The sequence below is a fragment of the Solea solea genome, chromosome 9, assembly GCF_958295425.1.
Source record: "Solea solea chromosome 9, fSolSol10.1, whole genome shotgun sequence".
Taxonomy (NCBI): Eukaryota; Metazoa; Chordata; class Actinopteri; order Pleuronectiformes; family Soleidae; genus Solea; species Solea solea.
This window is the reverse complement of record NC_081142.1, coordinates 5,378,934-5,400,281: the sequence shown is the minus strand read 5'-3', so window position 1 is coordinate 5,400,281 and position 21,348 is coordinate 5,378,934. Positions and strand designations below refer to the sequence as shown.

The 21,348-nt window shown below is 40.0% G+C and overlaps 1 protein-coding gene across 6 annotated transcripts in view; it reads left to right on the top strand.

Moving 5' to 3' along the window:
* The window catches only part of atp8b3 (ATPase phospholipid transporting 8B3), a 30,723-nt gene extending 11,089 nt beyond the window's left edge, over nucleotides 1–19,634 (top strand). For 4 of the 6 annotated variants that reach the window (XM_058637965.1, XM_058637961.1, XM_058637964.1 and 1 more), the window contains exons 10-32: nucleotides 305–366; nucleotides 1,674–1,746; nucleotides 1,890–1,960; nucleotides 2,733–2,824; nucleotides 2,903–3,061; nucleotides 4,329–4,417; nucleotides 5,382–5,575; nucleotides 5,899–6,107; nucleotides 8,259–8,290; nucleotides 8,408–8,564; nucleotides 8,726–8,914; nucleotides 9,016–9,128; nucleotides 10,543–10,710; nucleotides 10,863–10,974; nucleotides 11,080–11,155; nucleotides 11,234–11,357; nucleotides 12,503–12,689; nucleotides 12,827–13,050; nucleotides 13,850–13,933; nucleotides 14,015–14,239; nucleotides 15,246–15,384; nucleotides 15,546–15,676; nucleotides 17,474–19,634. In XM_058637965.1, the coding sequence (XP_058493948.1) occupies nucleotides 305–366; nucleotides 1,674–1,746; nucleotides 1,890–1,960; nucleotides 2,733–2,824; nucleotides 2,903–3,061; nucleotides 4,329–4,417; nucleotides 5,382–5,575; nucleotides 5,899–6,107; nucleotides 8,259–8,290; nucleotides 8,408–8,564; nucleotides 8,726–8,914; nucleotides 9,016–9,128; nucleotides 10,543–10,710; nucleotides 10,863–10,974; nucleotides 11,080–11,155; nucleotides 11,234–11,357; nucleotides 12,503–12,689; nucleotides 12,827–13,050; nucleotides 13,850–13,933; nucleotides 14,015–14,239; nucleotides 15,246–15,384; nucleotides 15,546–15,676; nucleotides 17,474–17,677 (3,114 nt within the window). In that variant the 3' untranslated portion in view covers nucleotides 17,678–19,634. Of the gene's footprint in view, nucleotides 1–304; nucleotides 367–1,673; nucleotides 1,747–1,889; nucleotides 1,961–2,732; nucleotides 2,825–2,902; nucleotides 3,062–4,328; nucleotides 4,418–5,381; nucleotides 5,576–5,898; nucleotides 6,108–8,258; nucleotides 8,291–8,407; nucleotides 8,565–8,725; nucleotides 8,915–9,015; nucleotides 9,129–10,542; nucleotides 10,711–10,862; nucleotides 10,975–11,079; nucleotides 11,156–11,233; nucleotides 11,358–12,502; nucleotides 12,690–12,826; nucleotides 13,051–13,849; nucleotides 13,934–14,014; nucleotides 14,240–15,245; nucleotides 15,385–15,545; nucleotides 15,677–17,473 lie in introns of those variants that run through there. The other 2 variants (XM_058637966.1, XM_058637967.1) reach the window with 2 other exon arrangements.
* Nucleotides 19,635–21,348: the final 1,714 nt, after the last annotated feature.

Sequence of the window (21,348 nt, the reverse complement as noted above, 5' to 3'; positions counted from 1 at the left end):
TCTGGTTAAGTGCATCACTGAGTTACGGTCGTTAACAGCTCTGGGTGAAACGCTTGCTTGACCCCTCTCTATTGACTAATCATTTAGGTGAGGGTATAAATCTCCCAGCTGGTGTCACTGTAGAGTCCCATAATGATGATTCTCCTTTCTCTTCTCTCCTATTCCACCTTTCACACCCACCCTCACTCCCTCTCACAAGCCCTCTGTCCATCACTCTTTTCCTCCCTCCTTGTCACACTCTTCCTCTCTTTTCTCATTCACTTGTTCTCACCCAACTTTTTACCCCTCTCCATCTCTGGTCCAGGCAAGGAGACGCAGCGACTCACAGATTAACTCCCGACCCTGTGACATACTCATCTCCCAGAGGTGAGGACAAAGGCATTGTTATTCTCTCAGGACTCGGTGCAGTTCCCGTTTTAAACAGCTCACTAATGAAGCTCTAATGAAGTGTGAATGAGTGAATCCCTAGATGGTCCTTTCATGCATTAGAGCACAGCAAAGACATAATATTTTGTCTTCTCTGGAACTTTAAGACCGTTTTTTTGGTAACATCTTGTCTTGTACTGACACATATTTTTACTCCTGTGTGTTACATCCCTGATGTCTGAGGATTTTACCTCTGGCCTACAGTATCACAGCAACTACGCAAGAATGAATAATGTTTGTGATATTAAGAAAATTGAACAGAAGTACATTTTTTTTTTTTATTTTAACGATAAAATGGATAGAAAAATTAAGTAAGTGCTTTTGCCCATTTTTCCAGAATAACTTCCAGTATCTGACAGTTATTTACAATCTACTGCATGTTAAAATAGTGTATTAACAATTTAATATGAAAAAAAAAAAAAAGTTTTATTTGGAAAGGTTGTACACAAACAACAGACTTTGCATGTTACATTCGATTTTTGAGCATTATCAAACATTCAATACAATAACATTTGTTATGAGTCTGTCTCAATGTGTAAAAATGGGCCAAAAAATGCAAACAATGCACAGGTGTTTTTCCAACTCTCTCCTCTCTGGTGACAAAGGCACAGATTCTCCAGCTTCCTTCAACAGTGTGAGTGAAATTACCGTAATAACCACGTTGGCTTTAATGTGCAACTTTTTGGCACATTGTTTGAATTTTTCCGATAGCACAAACTGTTCTGTAAATACCGCAATGCAAAGTGCACTTGTGCAAACATGCCGTCGGTGATGCGCTCGTATTCTTCTTCTTATTTTCCTTTCGGCTGCTCCCTTCCATTTCACCCTGTTCTCTGTATCCATCTCTCTCACACCAACTAACTTCATGTCCTCTTTCACTACATCCATAAACCTTCTCTTTGGTCTTCCTCTAGACCTCCTGCCTGGCAGTTCCAACCCCAGCATCCTTCTACCAATATACTCACTATCCCTCCTCTGTACATGACCAAACCATCTCATTCTGGCCTCTCTGACCTTATCTCCAAAACATCTAACATGTGCTGCTCCTCTGATTGACTCATTCCTGATCCTATCCATCTTCGTCACTCCCAAAGAGAACCTCAACATCTTCATCTCTGCTACCTCCAGCTCTGTATAGTCTGTCCATTCATACATGTGTCAAGTCATTTACAACAATTTGTGAAGATTACATTTCTGGTGCTTATATGTGACAAGATGGAGAAACATTTTTCTTCTTTCTCTATCAGATTTAATGCAGCACAGTGGAAGGACCTGTGTGTGGGAGATATACTGCGAATCCACAAAGACCAAGTCATCCCTGTAAGAGACTCTGTATTTAAAAAAAAATAAAACCTTTTTTTTAATTTAAGATATTTGAATAAAGCTCTGTTTGTGTTCCCATAGACTCTCCACTTCTGTCTTCTCTCCGTTTTATTTTGATATTTTCTCCTCTCTTCTCACAGGCGGACCTTCTCCTCCTGTGTAGTTCGGAGAATCACAGTCTCTGCTATGTGGAGACGGCGGACATCGATGGGTAAGGAACTCGGCCAACTTCATTTATATGTACATTCTCTCTTTCATTAATTTCTTAGCAGTTAACTGTATATACACTGTACACTATGTATTTACTTTACCTGTATAGCTAGATAAGATATAGTAGTCATGGCATAAATTTATGTAGTATATGTCTTTGCTGTTAGTGTATAATAGTATATAATGATAATAACAGAAAACGGTTAAAAACAATAATAATAGCAGAAACTATATGGAGCTTAAATGATGATTTTGATGGTGATGCTGATGTAAAACACATATGGGGTCAAATAAAAGAAACTCATGCTGTGAAAGTGATCTGTATAAACTCAAATGCATCTATATATTTTAAAAGAGATTATTTTTTTATCTCTTTTAATTACCCTTTTCTCTTTCTCTTGCCTCTTCTTCTCCTTATCTTCCCTTTTTTTTGGTTGATATGTGATCACTAAAAGTGTGATTCCAGTGAACCAGTTAAAAGCTCAGGTCTGTTAGAGGGAATCGAAACGGTTTAATACAATTAACATTATGGAAATCAAGTATTTTACTACTTAGAGAGCAACACATTTTTCTGTTACAGTGAAACCAGATTCATTTAAATACTTCAGAGTCTTTATCTCCTCTCTGTACAGCAGTACTTCTTAGTACTTTCTTTACTCTTTTAAAGTTACACACTTCTCACAGTTTTGCTGTCCACTCACCAAACTTGCATAGTGCAGTTACAGAGGATCGGGATGTTGAATTCAACATCTGTTGTTTTTTTCTGCAAACAGAGAAACCAACCTCAAGTATCGGCAGGCGCTCGATGTTACGCACACCGAGCTGACCTGTCACCCCTCAGAGGAGTCCCTTGCAGCTTTTGATGGTAGTGGTTTTCTTTTAAAGCTTTTGTTATGGATCAAAAACTGCTTAGTGAGGCCAAATGTTTTGTCTCATTTTACAGGTGTTGTGTTCTGCGAGGAGCCCAACAATCGCCTGTATACCTTCAGAGGAGAGCTGCACTGGCAAGGACAGTGTCATCTGCTGGACAATGAGCACATCCTCCTGAGGGGAACAGTCCTACGCAACACTGAGTTTGCCTATGGCTTGACCCTATATGCTGGTACATATAGAACATTTTTTATTTTGCCTGAGAAATGAAGGATAGGATGATATAGTTTCTCTTCTCAAAAAGGGATGCAAGTCACTGTTAGTTTTAAAGGTCCAATGTGTAAAATGTAGTCGGGTTTATTGGCAGAAAATTATTATATAACATAGGAGTTTCCTTGTATTGAGTATAATTGCTTTAAAATAAGAATGATTTGTCTTTTTTTATGTACTTTTGGCAAGAGTCTGACTTTACAGTGGCTGCCAAAGTTTACTACACAAACAAAGAGCAGCAGCTCTGCCTGCATAAATCCAATGTATAAACCAAGGAGAAGGAAATGGCAGAGAGGGTGAGAGAATGGAAAAGCAGTGAGATTTGTCAAAGAGTGTTTAAGGCGTATTAAGTGTTTAAGGCGAGGTGAAGGCCACCTTAGTTTCCTGATGCACGTGGGAAAGGGACGGTCAAGCAAAGGAGTCTTTGGTTTGTTGCAGTTTCACCATTAGATGTCTCTAATCCTTATACACTGGACCTTTGTCCACAATATAGGTCACAGTGCCCCAAATGTTTCATTTCTGGTCTAACATTTCTCTCCTCAACCTCCACTGTACCTTCAATGACAAATTTTAAGAAGTGGAATATATTGTACTGCTAATTATGGACAGTACTTACAGTAACTCTTGGTGAAGTGGGTCTGTTAGCGTCTGGCCCGATTACAAGCTCCTCCTCTCTTTTAAGTGATCATTGATCGGATATTACTAAACCGGGCAGAGGGTGTCATGGATGTCACTGCCATGACCCTTTCAGTTCTGGTAAAGCAGATCAATAGATCAAATTCCTCCAGAGTATACTATTCATGGGAGGATGTCTATTGGTGTGACCCCGGTTTAGCCTGATTATAACTCTACTTGACATGGCTTACTTAGCATACTTAAATCAAAGGTTGATTTATTATGTCATAGGAAGTTTGAATCAGTTTTATGTCCTTGAATATTTTTACACATTCAGCTCAATGTCTTTTCCTCACTCAGTTTGTTTGAGACAAACACCAGTGAAAATCATATTGTAATATTTTTATCGATCGGAGCAAGGAAGATTCTCTCTTTCCTCTGACCTTAGCAGTGCGGTCACACATGCTCAGAGCTGATAGGGATTCAGCATCTTGCTCACGGCCGCATCACACAAGGACACAAACTCTAACCCTCTGGCTTCAGGGTGGCCTCCCAACTCGCACTGCCAGGAGGCCTCATCATTTAACATCTAACAGCAGTTTGTTTTGTGCCAGGCACTGACACCAAGATCCTGAAGAACTGCGGGAAACTGACAGTAAAGAAGACACAAATGGAAAAAGTTTTTAACAGGCTGGTGATCGGGGTGAGTGAGTTAACAGCAGGTGGGGTGACTATACCACGCACTGTGTTGTGCAGTTTAAACTGTAGTGCATAAGTTTTAAATATAGACAAATGTCACCATGTCAATGTTATGTTAAACAAATGAGTTCATACAGTATTGATTAAGCTTATCAGCTCCACACAACTCTCTCTCTCTCTCTGTGTTTCTCAGTATAGCAGTGATTTGTTTTATGTCGAGACAGACGGCAGCGACGTTGCACTAGTAAAATGAGACGGTGGGAAACCAGTTGGATTATAGCTGAAATTAGGGGTTACCTGATACTGATATTACTTCCTGGAATTTCTAAAGATACTGATATCAGCCCAGTACAACTGATGCTGGTATTGGTTCATCCCTTACTAAAAACAAAGAACCGTCCACCAGGGTTTACCTTAGCCGGTATTTGGCCGGCAAAACAAATTGTCACCGGCCAAAATGTCCAGTGGCAAAAAAAAGAATGATAAAATATTAAATATTAAGATACCTAAGCAATTCTAACTATGTGTAACGTTACTGCACAACTTACAGCTCCTGAAATGATACCGTCTTTAAAAAAAAAAAGATTATTTTGTGCCGTTTCTGTTTGGACGTGGCCTAAGAATACTGTATGTCCCACATTTAGTACGTATGGCCAGAATTTTGAAATATTATCAACCACATAAATATTTTCTAGCTTAAACTCTGGCGTTCACGAAGAAGTGAAAGCAGTTTGACAGCTTAAAGGCTCCTGTCTGCACCTGTGTTGTCACTGTATACACACAATTGCTCCCAGTCAGGTCTGATAGTATTGATTGACAGAGCTGTTTTCAGATGAAGGACACCAAACAAATAATGTTACAAAGACTAAATGGAGGCAAAATAATAACATCAACAACAACAAAAATCCCCAAAAGTTACACTCTGGAGTTTTTTGGAGTTATAAACTGTCTTTATTCTACATCTACAGATTGTCGTGAGTGTGCTGCTGGTAGCTGTGTGTCTTGCCATCGGCAGCTGTATTTTTTCGAGTCAGGTCATGAGCCTGACGGAGGATTTATATTTTCTGGTGGTTAACGGCAATCCCGTCTACACCGGCTTTATCGCCATGTGGAGCTACGTCCTCCTGCTCAGCCCAGCCATGCCTGTAGCCCTCTACATCTCGTAAGTCACATCTGCAATACCACACTCGCTATCCATCCATCCATCTTACACCGCTTTATCCTCCACATGAGGGTCACGGAGGGCGCTGGTGGTGCAAATCCCAGCTGACATAGAGCGAAAGGCGAGGTTCACCCTGGACAGGTCGTCAGTCCATCCCAGGGACACAGACACAAACAACCATCCACTCTGTCACTCACACCTACGTACCTAATCCCCAAATCTGCATGTTTTTTGACTGTGGGAAGATACGTTGCAAAAACATGCAAACTCGTACACTCGTGTTTGTGTATTTATACTGTTTTGGGTATGTGTCCTGTCCACAGGTTTGATCTGATTCACACGGTTCACAGCCTCTTCATTAACTGGGACTTAGAGATGTATTGGCAGGAGGCAGACAAACCGGCCCAGGCCAGAAACACCTCCCTGAATGAAGAGCTGGGCCAAGTGGAATACCTGCTGAGTGACAAAACTGGGACACTAACCCAGAACCGTTTGCTCCTCAGACAGTGCTGCATAGCTGGGGAGATCTACGGTAATAACAATTGCCAGAATTGTGTAAAACTCTTGAGATCAACATTAGATCTTTTGTTTTAGCATTAGCTATATAATGACATTGTGTTTATTCGAATTCAACAAGAAAATACAGGAGATAAATTTCAATATCAAATATTTCCACGGGCTATGACTGAATGACTGAATGATTTTATTTGGACAAATTAACAGAAAAGAGTAAACACGAAATATTGAGCTTTTGCAACATCGCACAAAAATATAGCCACTCCATTGTTTTGTGTCTGAAAGGAGTTCAAACTTATTGAGCCACAGTCCCTTATTTACATTGTCTTTAAAATTAAATGACAATCAATCACTTTGATTGTCACTTTTATATTAACTACACCAATGATTCAGGAAACAAGTACAAGAAAAGACACATAACAAATTCCCTCATATGCCCAATCAGTGTGTTGATTCTGAATCATATGTTTGAACCTTTTAATTTGATACATGTACATGTTTTCAGTTTATGTGTGAGGCTAGTGCAGTGATATGTGGTGTTTGTTTACGCATAATGTTTGTTAGATGAGCCTTTTCCTCTCAGGTCTCTTTGGTTTTTGGTTCATTTCAGCGTGTCGGCAACGAGCAGAGACTGAGAGGGAAGTGTCTACTTTACTTTACTTAACTGAGAATTATCACATGATGAGAGGAGACAACATGTTACATATTAGGTCACACGGCAGTGTAGTGGTTAGCACTGTTGCTGTACAGGAAAAAGACCAGAGGTCGCAACTCGGTCTGACCGAGGGCCGTTCTGTATGGAGTTTGCATGTTCTCCCCAGGTTCATTAGACACTCTAAATTGACCATAGGTGTGAATGGGAGAGTGAACAGTTTGTCTCTGTGTTGGTCATGTAATGGACTGGCGACATGTCCAGGGTGTGTCCCCGCATTTCACCGTGTGTCAGCTGGGATTGGCACCAGCTTCTCAAATCAGAGACTGAATGAATTATTTAATGAATGATATAGATATATATCTGTTGGCAAAGCGTATGAGAGAGAACAAGAGTGTCCACACCTGCATGTCTGCAACTTCCCCTCCACTCTGCCACAAAACCACCAACCTGTAGCCAGCTCACTGCTACAGCAAAAGTTCAGGCTGTCTTTCATTTTTCTTTCTATTTGATTTACTTTCAGTTTCAAGAGGATGAAACTTATAAATGCCTCTTTATAGGGTTTTATTATAAATGTATTTGTCGGGAAAGTTAGGATGCCTGATCTTCTGGTTGTGTAGAAATGAGTAGATCAGGTGACCTTGAACTAAAGTTCAATAGAAAAAAAAAGACGTGCATAATACTGTGCATTGAAAAGCTCAAAGGCAGAACAATTTATTGAAAAAGGGACAGGAAACAGTGGTGGCAGTTGCTGCCACAGTGGAGCAGAGGTCTCATAGCGATGTTACACAAACCACAGATGCAACTCATTTCTCAAGAGAGACGAGGAGACACTTAACAAGCTCATGTCCAACAGTCATGAGTCCATCTACTAAATATTTAACACTAGCTCTGCCCACAGAAGACGACCTGTAACTGAAACCTTGTCCAAATCACATCAACCATATGTTGTATGTCTGAGTCATTTCCTGCCACAGTCTTTCTTAGATTTATCTTTTTTATGCCGCATTTTGAGTCTAGTCCTAATTATTTATTTTCTCAATATTTATTTTTATCTCTCTACATTTTAGTCTGTGTTTATATTGATGTTTTATTTTGTAATTGAGAGCCTGACCTTTTACCAGATTTTGATTTATTTCTTGGCAAATCTTTTCTTACATTGATGTTCATTCATTTGACTTTTTAATTTATTTCTTTTATTAGTTTTGTTTAATTACTCTATTTATTTCTTTATGTATATACAAAGAAATATACATATATATGTTTATATGTTTAATTTTTAGTGCTTTCTTTGTTAGTTTATTCATATTTAGTCTGTGTTTTTCCCTCGTTGCAGATTACTAAGATTTATGAGTGTTTCCTCAGTTCCTGTTGTATTTGTTCCATGTGTTTATATGAGTCGGTGGTGGATCTGTATTTGATCATGTCAAGCACTTTGAGTTACATCACACTATATATAAATATATATATTATATATAATATAATATATGAATTTTTTTTTTTCCACTTCCACAGGGGATGTATCCATCAGCGCAGAGGACATGGAGGTACCAAAACACCCCCCCCCCCCCCCCCCCCCCAAATTACACATTGCCAACTTAGTCCCAAAATATTATCATCTTTTGCTGTGTGATGCTGTCTTTTTGCCCCTTCTGTATGTGCAGCCCATGGACTTGAGCTGGAATCCATTCTCGTGTGGCACTCTGTTCATGTCAGCTCCCAGTCTAGTGGAGAATCTCAGAGGACAACAGTGTCCACTCAGCAGTCAGTTTTTCAAAGCACTGTCTTTGTGTCACACTGTCATGGCGGAGTGGAAGGAAGGTGAGCTTGTGTATGTATGTGTGTGTGTGTGTGTGTGTTTTAGAGACAATGAAATTTGACAATGAAACTGAGCTACCGCTTTGAATCTGATGTGATAACGAGCAGAGATGAGGAAACTGAACAGTGTTTACCTGTCTTCTGTGCTGATTTAATTCCTCCAGAGAGACCAGTTTACCAGGCCGCATCCCCAGACGAGGAGGCTCTTGTTGGTGCAGCCAGGGAGCTGGGCTGGGTCTTCCTCTCACGGACAAGAGACTTTGTTGTTGTTTCCGAGCTGGGTGTTACCCGACAGTATCAGTTGTTGGCACTGTTGGACTTTACCAGCAAAAGGAGACGCATGTCTGTACTGGGTATCCTCAACCGAGCAATAACATTTATGCTTGCACAAATGCTGTTCTCCGGTGTCTCTTTTCAGGATAAATGTACCTTTACTGGTTTTTGTGTTTTGCAGTTCGGGAGCCAGAGGGTGGTTTAAAGCTCTACTGTAAAGGCGCAGACATGGTGATCCTGGAGCGACTGCAGAAGGACGTTCCATTTCAGGAAAGGACTGAAAAAGCACTTGAGGTGAACTGGAGTTTGTAGTGAAACAGCATTCTGGGATGGGCAGTGTAACTGCTGTATGTTTTTTACACTGCCCAGCCAACGAAGTGTTGCACGCTATTACCAATAGTTTGCTTAGTGCCTACCATACAAGTCTGTTGTGACTGTGTTATGAACTGGGGTGGCTTCAGTTGGTCAGGTCCATATCCAGCTGACTACTTGAATATCGTAAATGATTTTTGTGCATATTCTAAGATGGAAATGCCAGAATTCAGAGTTCAGGAAGCAGGAGACATTTTCACACAGGGATTGGCCTCCACAGACTCCACACCTTAACCTTTGAGAATCTGTGCTGTAGAAGACTTAACACACCTGTCCAACTCTCCCTTCATCAACTCCAAGATCTTGGCAAAACATTTATACAACTGTGGAGTGACATAAACGTTGCATAAGATTGTCAAAGTGATGCCACAGCGAATGCATTTTGTAATCAAAGCAAAAGTGGGTAAAACAAAAATCGATAACAGTATGTACTGCTTTTTTGTGACTTTATGATGTACATGGAACTGCGGTGGGATCATTTTAGGTAACATTTAAATAGTAACATCCATCCTTTAATCTGTGCTACTTATCCTTTGACCCTAGCCAACATTGGGTGTGAGTTGGTGTACTTTCATGTCAGGTTGCTAGCTTATGACAGGGACAACTTACAGGGACAAGCAAACCCCCCAAAAAAACACTCACACTCAGCTTAGAGTCTCAAAGTAACCTGAACCCTAATCTACATGTTTTTTTTCTCTGTGGATGTTGAAGACCCTGAAGTGTACATGCAAACTTCACACAAGAAAATACTTGCAGTGAGGCACAAGTGTTCACCACTGCCCCACCATGCCGTCCGCTGACACTGAGTGAGAAGCAATGTACTTGCTGGACAAATTGCTAGACTCCCACATGACCTACAATACAGTGTAGCAGCGATACAGTATATATACTGTAGTTTGTAGTATAAGCAGGATTCTGTTTCCTTTGGACATCAGGCTTAATGATGCTCAGTGCCATGACACTGGCATCTGGAGTGATTTGATTTTCTTCGTGTTGTTTTGCAGTTCCTGTCTCTCCCCCTTTCACTTTCAGTTTCTTTATAAAGGCAAAAATGCCCCAAAATGTCAACTATGACTTTAAAAAGCAGTTTAAGCATTAATTCATGATCACAATTATTTGTTAAACAGGGTAAATCATTTTTAACTTATAGCTCAAATAACCAGAGAGAGAGAAATGTGTCCAGTGTAATGCTCATGAGATCAGCTGAGGCTTGTAAGCATGCTTACTTTTTTTGTTATCTTATATTTCCCCTGCTGATCCTTCAACTCTGGCTGCACATTATTTATGGAGTGATCTTTCAGGCAGTCAACTAACCTGTTAACTTATCTTCTGTCAGCTATTTTCTCAGTCCTGTCTGAGGACTTTGTGTGTTGCTGTTCGATCGGTTCCTGAGGCATCTTGGGAGCAGTGGCGCAAAACTCTGACCCGGTCTGCTACCATGGCAACATGTGATCGCGATGCACTGTTGGAGAAGCTATATGATCAAATGGAGATGGAGCTCCTGGTGAGGTGCTCGGTGATGTGTGTGTGATGTTAATTGTCAATCCTCCATTTTGGTTGTTGTGCATGACATTTAAAATATTTATGGAGGTATAATGTGTCATAAATTGCTTTCCACTTCTGCTTAAAACAAATGCTAACTTTCAAGTTTTGCAGCTTTTGGGGGTGACAGCCATAGAAGACCGGCTTCAGGAAGGTGTTCCCGAGACTATTTCTCTCCTTCAACATGCTGGCATTAAAGTATGGGTACTAACTGGGGACAAAAAAGGTATTATGATCATCATCATATAATTTTGACTGTTGCCCTGCACTGAAATAGAACCTCACTGTGGTTTTCTCTCATTTCCACTCCTCTTTTTCTTTGCTTTTGTAGAGACTGCAGTGAACATCGGATATTCTTGCAAACTACTGGATGCTGATACCAGATTACTGGAATGGCAGGAGCTGAGGTTAGCAATGATAAAAATACACACACACACACACACACTGACACCATCTCATTGATCTTTGTGTGTTTGCCCCTGCAGACAAATACTCCAGGCCCCAGATCCCAGGGTCAGTTTCCACAAGGCCAGACAGACGGAGGTGTGGGCTGTAGACAAGGAGACGGCCAGGCCAAAGACTGCTGTGGTCCTCACTGGACCTGAACTGGTAAAAACTGCCCTGAACAGCAAATGGATTACTTTTCAAGTTTTTAGATGTCTAAAGAGCTGTCTTCATATCCATTACTGTGCAAAAGCATTGGGCCATTATTAGATTTGTTGTTTTAGCAATGACCATATAAGTATAATTATTTCTCAATTATTTGATTGGAATGCTTCCAGAAAAGGAATGTGTGAGTGGAACTCTAATCAATGTTATTGGTAAAACTTGTGTTTTTATATTCTGTGACAAAGGTCTATTTCACCAGGTTTATTCAATTCATGCTTGAACATTACATGCACATGTTGTATGAAGACCAACTTTCAATCCCATAATTCCAAACCAAATGCCAAAGATCACAGTAATTTGCCCACAAGTGTAGTTATTAAATATGTTGTTATATTAAAAACTGGTGAGGTCAGTTGCAGACAAAAATACAAGCCTTTACTATTGTGTACATTGTAATAGGGACCCGGTATTGAACATGAAGATATATATTTTTCCCTTCTGACAAACAAAATAGAGGACATATGCTGGCACAGAAAATGCTAAAACATAAATCATCACAAAAGATAAAACAGTGTTTTCACATGAAGAGTGGCTTTTCTCTGTTCTATTGTCACGGTGCTTGAAGAAGGTGATGTTACAGTTCACTGCACCAATCATGATTATGCAACTTGAGGAACCAAAAGATGAATTTTGTGGATTTGTTATTTTTTTATAAGAATTTATGAACTCACTGGATTAATAATAAAAATAAATATTTTGAACATTCTTTTTAAACAGTGGAGATATTTGTGCATCAAAATCCCAATAGATCAGCAGTTCCTCTTTGGCAACAAACATGCCATGTCACCTTTCTTCCCCATTGTGATGCTCAGTTTGAACTTAAGCACGTTGTCTTCACCCTAAATGTACTGAGATATTTGACTGGCTGATTAAATATTTGCATTAACAAGCAGTTGAACAGGAGTACCTAATAAAATTTGCTCTCGCTTGACTATCTGAGATTATGAGACTATTTAAACATCTTTGAACATCGTTAAAAGTAATATGTTAATAAATAAACTCAGAAACAAATATGGTAACTCATGGAAATACACATTGAAAGATATTTGTGCTACACTGAGATGTTTGATGGTGTTATACCCTAGGTAGAGTTTGACCAAAGACCAGAATGGGGTGCTAAGTTCATGAGTCTGGCAAGTCAGTGTGAGTCAGTGCTGTGCTGCCGTGTGACACCTGGGCAGAAAGCTGACATCGTCACAATGGTCAAGAAACACACCAGCTCTGTAACCATGGTAATTGGGGATGGTGCCAATGATGTAAACATGATCAAGAGTAAGTCAGGTGACGTGGAAAGATAATGACAAAGAAAAAGTTTGTGCTCAACCATGGTGAAAACTGAAGCTGATCTGTGTATTCTGTTCTCTGTCTTCCTGTTCTGTGTTTCCTGTCTTCTTACCGTTATCCACCAGCGGCTCATGTTGGTGTGGGACTGGCAGGAGTGGAGGGAGGTCAAGCAGTGCAGAATGCAGACTTTGCCTTGTCCCAGTTCAGGTTTCTGCAGAGGCTTCTACTGGTCCATGGGCGCTGGTCATACAGGCGCATTTCCACCTTCCTGCTGTATTTCCTATTCAAGACCTGCAGCTTTGCTCTGGTGCACATATGGTATGGGTTCTTCAATGGCTTCAGTGCACAGGTTAGTAATGTATGTAAACTGTGTACAACAGCCTTTAGAATTGTAAACTGTTACTGCAATCCCAATTCAAAACATTACTCTGATGACACTTGAGGGTGACCTTACATCTTAATATAATATATTTCATACATATTGCACCTTTTAGATCATATTGCATATTACATATTGCACCTTTTAGATCAGGGGCCTCAAACTCAAACTTCTAGTCTGCTCAGGAGGGGGCCAGGGCCGGTCGAGTGAAAAAAGTCTGACAGTTCCGGAAAAATTTCCTGTTTAGTGATTAGAAATTAAAATTATATCTTGATTATAAATTTAGGTAAATAAATATTTAGGAGTATATTGCACCCCATTTCAAAGTAAAAGTGTTTGTTTTGATAGATAGTTCATAACAACAAAAAAAATGCAAAATGAATTTGTAAATAACAAAAACAGGTAAACAAGTCAAATGGAATCAAAACATTAAATCAAAATAACCCGCAGGCAATTGTAATTAAAACACTAAACAAGCTTGTATATAATTAAATGTTTAATGTAATAGTGTGATAAATAAAACCTAAACTAATATTATTGTTATTATTATTATTATTATTATTATTATTATCATCATTACAATAAAAATATTGTTCCATGTTTTCTTTACAATTTTAAAATAAGTGTAGGGCCACAAGATATCAACTGGGGAGCTGCATGTGGCCCACGGGCCGTGAGTTTGAGACCCCTGTTTTAGATCATCTTAAGTCCTGTGCTAAATGTAAGAGAAGCATGGAGCAAACTCTGTATGTTTCTTTCCTTCATGTAGCGGCTGTATGAGACATGGTTCATCTCTCTCTACATATCCCTGTATACATCGTTCCCAGTTATGTGTACGGCCTTCTTTGAGCAGGTATCTCACCTTTTTAATGCCTTATGATTTAATATTGATTTCTGTCATAATACTCCATGTAGTTGGCTCTTTGCGTCATAGGATACGAGTGCAGAAAACAGCCTGAAGTATCCAGAGCTGTACAAGACTGGCCAGAGACGGGAGCTCTCCAGCCCTCTGATGCTTTCCTTGTCGCTGGTGTACGCTCTCTATGCCTCGCTTATTCTCTTCTTCATACCTTATGGAGTTTTCCACGACACAGCCTTTGACTACCAGACCATGGCCGTCACTGTCTCCATGGCAGCAACATTTACTGCCACGATTGAGGTCAGGGTCATGTATTTCATTAAAAATGTGTCCAGATGATTAAACGGCATTGCACAAACGAGGAATATCACAATTAACAAATTGCTTTAAATGTACAGTGTGTAACATTTAGGAGGGTTTGTTGGCAGAGAATAGTATATACTACCCATAAGTATGTTTGAATATTATTATAATTGCTTTAAAATAAAAATAATTTTAGCCTTTTATGTGTAGTTTTGGCAAGGGCTTTGCTTTATGGAGGGCGCCATCCTTTGATGCCATGTTTCTACAGCAGCCAGAATTACAGTGCAAACAATCATCATAATTACCGAAACAAATTGACAACATTTGAAACAAATTTACATTTTGTGAATGTGACGATGAATTATTTATTTTTTTTGACCGTAAGACGCATACTATTTAACATACATACTGCCAAGACTTGGCAATACAAGAAGATTTGTATTGGGATTTGTAAAAGTGTTCCACGTTTTGTGAATTTGTTTTCAAAAGTATGAGTTTGTCTCAGGGTTAGTAAAAGTGTTTCTCTTTTTGTAATAACGCTTTGCACTTCCAGGCCACCATACAGAATAGACAGGACGCTTACTTTTCAAATAAAGAAGAATAGCTTCACCCACATTAATCTGATGCCTAAACCAAGAAGAAAGAGTTAACAGCAGAGAGTCATGAACTATTTACATCATACTGTGATGTTATATTACATCATCTTTGACTGACGCATCACATATTGACAAACACTTATCCATTCATACATTCAGAGAAAAGAAAAGAAAAAAGTTAAGAACTCAATAAATTGCAGTGGCAGCAACTGAAAATGAAGATTAGAATAAAAATGATTTAGTTGTTGAAATACAATGTGCATGTGTTCACTTGTAATTGGAGCTCCTCTATTGTTGTCACAGCTTCATATAATCACACCAATGTATTTTTTTTCCAATAATTTTGTTTCTGATATGCACTCGTACTATGCTCCACTAATTACAGTGTCTCTCTTTGTGTGTGTCAGATTATTCTGGTGACGAGATACTGGACAAAGTTCAATTTTTCAGTTGTGTGCGTCTCTGTGTTGCTGTTCTTCATCTTTACCAGGATCTTCCAAAGCTCACGCTTGTTTCAGAATTCACCCAGTGACTTCTTCTTTGTTGGTATACAGCTCCACTCACTACAGACACACCCATTATTCATTTCTGAGTGGCATTGTTCCTGGCTGTGGCGTTACTATAGCAACTGCTGAATTTATTTATTTAAATGGAGAATATCAGGGATCTGACCAAATTTAATTGCCCTTTTCTCTGATTTTCTTCAGGTGTGTCTGAGAAGGCCTTCCTCGACCCAGTTGTATGGCTCACTGCTCTGCTCACTGCCTGGGTGGCTGTTCTGCCCTCCTTGACCGCTCATGGCCTCAATATCATCCTTACCGTCAACAACACACACAAGGTGAGATGTCTGCACTAAACTAAAAGTAATAGTCCACCAAGAGACATCATATTCTATTGATAAAGAGTCCAAAACTAGTGAATGAGAGCATTAAAACCCTCAGGATTATCATAAATTAAGTGGGAAGTAGGCTCATTGTTTATATACAGTCAATTTAGTCTACTGAGAAAATATGACAGAAGAGTGGAGTAATTAAAACTCCTTTTATTTATATGTAGTTGCCTCAGTCAGATGTTACCAATGGTTACGTAACCATTTTAAGCATATTACTTGGCGAGTGCATCTTACTGGGTTCAGCCTGAACTGTTCTGCAGTCGTAGGATGCTGACATGTTCACAAATAAAGAAATTGACTTCATACCAAGTCAATATGATACTAACTTTGGTTTTCTTTACATGATATTTTGGTTTTTATAAATGCACCAGCCATTGTGAGATGTTTTTCTCAGGTGCTATGTCTTGTTTTAGATATAAGACAATGAGGCTTCATTTCCTTGAAGGTATACTTTTGTACTTTTATGTACTGTAGACAGTTTTCAGCTGCTGTTTGAAACTTGAGATGGGAAAACCCGAACGTTTAGGGTCTGCACTGCATTATTTAATATTTTAATGCCAACGAATGAAAAGATCATAACATGACATAACAAATGTATGAAGCCGCAGACATGACATGAGGGATAAAACTCTCATTTGTGGCCAAGAAGTAGTAAGCGAGACATATTTTGAAATCATAGTGATGGAGACAACAAGCTACAACCCAATTTTAATCAAAAAGAGCTGGAGAAACTACATTGATTGTGTATTATCAAGGTCTATTATCATGTACACTACCACTGTGACATTTATAAAACAGAAGATGGCTCTTTTTGATGAAAATGAGGTTTGTTGTCTACATCACTATGATTTTAAATTTGTCTTGCATGTCGCTGAAATGTTATTGATCACAGAAGTTTGAATATCTTTCTAACTTCCTTGCAATGTCAGGCTTTTGAAAATAAAACTCTGTCATACTACCTCTGTCCATCGAGCAGCTTCAGCCCTCTTGCGCTTCTTTATGTTTTTTTCCCCCATTCCATAACCTCCTTTGACTTACGCACTCGTACCCATATGTCTCAGGGTAAACATCAGTGGCTCTAACTGAAGCAATGAGTAGCAGTAATGAGTGAGTTGTAGTTACAGTTTACGTAGCAGTGGAGTCTGCTAATATCAACAAACAACCATCTCCCTAGCCCCTGTAAGCCATTTGCTGAATAGGGACGGCAGAGGAATGTTGTTATCTCATAAAAGAAGATCCTCCTGTCGGAGGTCAGGGCAGCAGGGGTTTGTCCCAGTCTGAAAGGCGCTGTTGTCCCACATGTCCTAATATCTGGAGCAACACTGCTATTTTTTATCTAGATGAAATAAAAGCTGTCATCCTTGTTGCTCTGCCTGGGCAATATTAGATCCTGAGAGATTTCACACAATGCACTTCTGATCCTGACAGGATAAGCTATATAGCTAGTGTGTATTATGTCTGACAGCAGGGGAAACTGTCTAGACATTGTACACTATATTGTACACTCAATTTGTTTTCATATGTTTTCCTTTACTGGGGCACGACACATTTTTTCTCTTGTCCCCGTTTACAGCAAAACACTGTGTATAACTGTGTCAATGATTTCCCTTTTCAAACAGTCACTGTCTGCGCTACATGTAACACACTGACTGTGCAGAAGTATTCACAACCCATCATTTCAAGTATAAACATGTGTGATGGTCAAATGGTCACTGAAAATCTCTCTCACCTGGTCATGTGTAGGTCCACAGCATGTCCACTCGGCCGGTGGAGCTGAAGTCAAAGTTCAGCAGAGGGTCCTTTGGTCGCTCGTCTTTTGCCATCTCTCAGGGCACTGGAACTGGACGCCTCATCACTTCTGCGACCCACATTCACAGCACAGCTCCACCAGTGGATAAGAAGGTGACTACATGTAGTATCTCCCCCACCAAGGCCAAACTCTCATGAAGGACAATAGTAATACCTTGAACGGAATGTGAATAATGAATGAGTTTTAAATGGGGAAAATGTGAGAATATATAGATTTAGTCTCCAACGTAGAATTGAAATCATGACTTATCAATATGTCTGCATTTGTACTGTTTTTGTGGACATTTCTAAGTGGACCCATTGCTCTTTTCTATGGCTACAATTTTCCAATAAAGAAAATAACATGTACATAATACATTATGTTCCACAAATCTAGTTTATTACCTTTACATGTAAACACTATGTACAGCTTTCCTCTCTGTGAATATCGCCTCTTTGATGTATGTAGGAGCTTTGTGGTAAAAATCAAATTCCCCTCTGCTGGGGTCACAGGGGATTCCCTTCAAAGATCAAAACAAACTCAATAAACTGACAGCGCAGCTTTGTTTTACAATTGTTTTATTTGTTAATTTATTTCAAAACACGCAATTTTTACCCATATTATCCTTTTAAGTTTTTATTTTTCTGTAACAGTTATTACTCAGATTTTTTTCTTTCTCAAAAGTCTCAACTAGAGTGAAACTAAAAGTCCTGCACAGGCTCTCCGGCTTCTGCAGTGGGAGGAGGGAAAAGAGGTTTTCTGACCAGACGTTGTGAGTGGGCTTATCCCTTGCTTCTGTGTGGGTGGAGGTGAGTGTGTGTATGTGTTAAGTGTGTGTGTGTGTGTGTGTTTAAGTGCAATAGGTGGAATGTCCACAGGGCTGTTAAATCACAGGACCCGTAGAGCAGCCCGTAAAGCTGAACATAGTTTGGTAGCCAGATTGTCATACCTCTGATTTCATCTTTGGTTTTAGCAAACACTCTCAAAGGGCAGACTCACCTTCTCCAGTATGTGCCTGTGTCTGTCTGTGTGTCTGTTTGTCATGCTGTCTGTCTGAGTGCAATATAAGCCACCATCTCTAGACGACTTTGTAAACTCAAGTAAGTACAATGTTACTGTCTTTGCATTGATTGTGGCCCTTCCTTGGCTCTGGGGACAAAGACAGTCGAACACTGTAGAGGAAATGGAGCCATGCGTGGGGAGGAGCAGCTTGCAAATATCAACATGGACTCCATTTTGATGTCAGTGGCAGTTTGGGGCGTTAGTGTAAAGCTGTACAACATGTCTAGTGAAACATGGGTTGCTGTAGTGCTCGTCTTTCCCCGAGCCACTCTACATTTTACCCTGAGTGACTGGGGATTCTCTGCCTGCACTGGGCTTGTGGAAAAGGATTGGGTGGGGATGGGGGGGGGGTCATGGAGGTCCAAGTATGAGCATCTAAATGTTGAGGATGGGGGTTGTCGGGGGGGTTGAGGGTTGTACACTCTGACCCAGCAGCAACGATTAAGATTGGGGGGGTCAGGTGTTTGCATAGTTCTCTGTGCAAAAGCCACCAACCGGAGCCATTTTTATTCCTCGCGGTTGGTTACATCATCATTAGATTAGCAGGAAAATCATGGCAGGTGACGCGAAATGTGGTCTTTGCACCACAGCTTTCTTTTGTATCGTACTTCTCCTGCATTGCACTACATGGTGGCAGGAGGGTGAAAAGCAACAAAGCAACATGATGAGGGAGTGAATTTAAAATGTTTTTCATTCGTGTGTCATGGAGAGTTTGTAATTTGAAGAGGAGTTTGGCTGCAGTGACGTGGCAAATATGTGTCGGAGATGGAACGGCAGTCATTTGGCAGTCGGGCACTACAGCTCATCACAGTTCAGACAACCTCTTTTCCCTTGATTTTGTTTTCTTCGTCCTCCCCTCCTCCTCCCCACTGGCCTGCCCTCTCTCTACCTTTTTTCTTGTTTTGAAACTGATTGTCTTCTACCATCACAAAGACACTTGGTTCTGATTGATTAACAGGTAACAGAAGAGGGAGAGCACAGTGTGACTGGGGGTGTCCACGTCAGCCCCACCGGCAACCTATTCATCTCACAGTGAAATGACACACACACATATGCTGTTTGACAGTAAATGCTGGCGACATTTCTGGCGGGACAATCAGCTGCTCAGTGGTTCTGTGGTTGGTTGGTCGATCAGTCAGTAAGAAATGGTTTCAAATTTTTCGCATGACAAATATTGCAACCCATAGTAAAGGAGCATTTTAAAAAAAGAAAACACTTTGTCTTCCACATAGGTACAAATGAACACACATACACAGATTGAAGAAAAGCATGTAGACAGACACACAGGTATTTTCAAGGCCACTCGGGTCTGCGTGTGTCCCTCTGATTAACTCCAAATAAACAGCCTGTCTTTGGAAAAGCAAGACACACATTTCAGGACCCGAGTGAGGACCACAAGCTGAGGAATGAAGATTGGATGCTATTGATTGGTAAGAGAGGAGTTTGACCTCCCCCAGCACACACTGCCCCCTACTGTCTGGATTTATATACATCAAAGAAACATTGGGGAAAGGGGAAGGGTTGCAACAACACATGCACACAACCAGTGAATCCAACAGTGACGGAAAATCTAAAAACAAGGACCCCTCCAATGCCTAAAACCCAAATCCTCCCACCCCGCTTTTTTTTTGTTTGTTTTGATAACCAAAATATCCCCCACCCTTTCTCCACCCTCTCCCAAGTCTTTCCATCCTCCTCCCCACAAAATCACAGGTCATTCCTGTTGGTTTCTATACAGTTATACAATATCCATGCACAAAAGAAAAAGCGCACCTCCTTTTCAACAGGAGGTGCTAGTCTTTAATATTCTAAGAACATCAGGAGCACTTGAACACACCCAGGAACCTTCGAAAGTAACTGTGAATATTTTTTTCAGAGAAAAGAAAACGTAAAGGCAGAAGAAAGCTAACGATGAGTAAAAGGTTTTCACTCCTTTGGTTTAACATCAAATTTTTGGTTTAAAATTCAGCCCAAATCATATTTTTGTCATTTCCTTTTTTTTTCTTCTTTTTTTCTTTAAATGTACCTGCCGATGAAAGACCTTTGAACCAAAAAAGTGAGTAGCTCTCATCCCTCTCTTTGTATTCTAGCCTTCTCTCCTTCTCTCTCTTCTTTTCTCGAGTCACTCTCCACAGAAACATTCACAATGTCTTTTCCTTTATGAAAACAGTAAGTACATGCCGTAGCAAAAACAAACAAGAGAACGTACAAGAAAAATGAGCAAACAAATAAAAGGAATTTAACAGTATAAAGCTTCAAGTCACAAGTTCCAAAACTAACTATCATAGTATCATAGTTTTATAATCATCGTTATCATTAGCAGTATTATTTTCAGTTTAAATTACATAAAGTTTACATGAAAGGTTTTTGAGGTATTTCAGAATTAATTGTCAACACACGCCTACCGAGTCTTAGCACTAGCCAGGGGGAGAGGACGACTGGACAGAAAGTGGAGGGAGGAGAGAATTTGTGTCTACTGTCAGTGAGTCTTCCACACCTTTTCCAGTGCAGCCTCTGTGCTTGCACGCAGTGGAGAGAGAAAAAGAGAGAGATTCTGTGGAATGATTTTTTTTTTTTTTTTTTTTTTACGACTAAAGCCCTGTGAGCACTTCTAGCCTCTGCCTTTTTACCCCCCTCTTTCTCTGTTACACAAAAATATCTCTGATGTGAGAGAGGCAAAGTGGCAGAGAGTGAAAGTGCATGGGCCAGTGAGGGGAAAAAAGAAAACACACATACAAAAATGAAAAGGCTGTGAGCTACTAGAAGA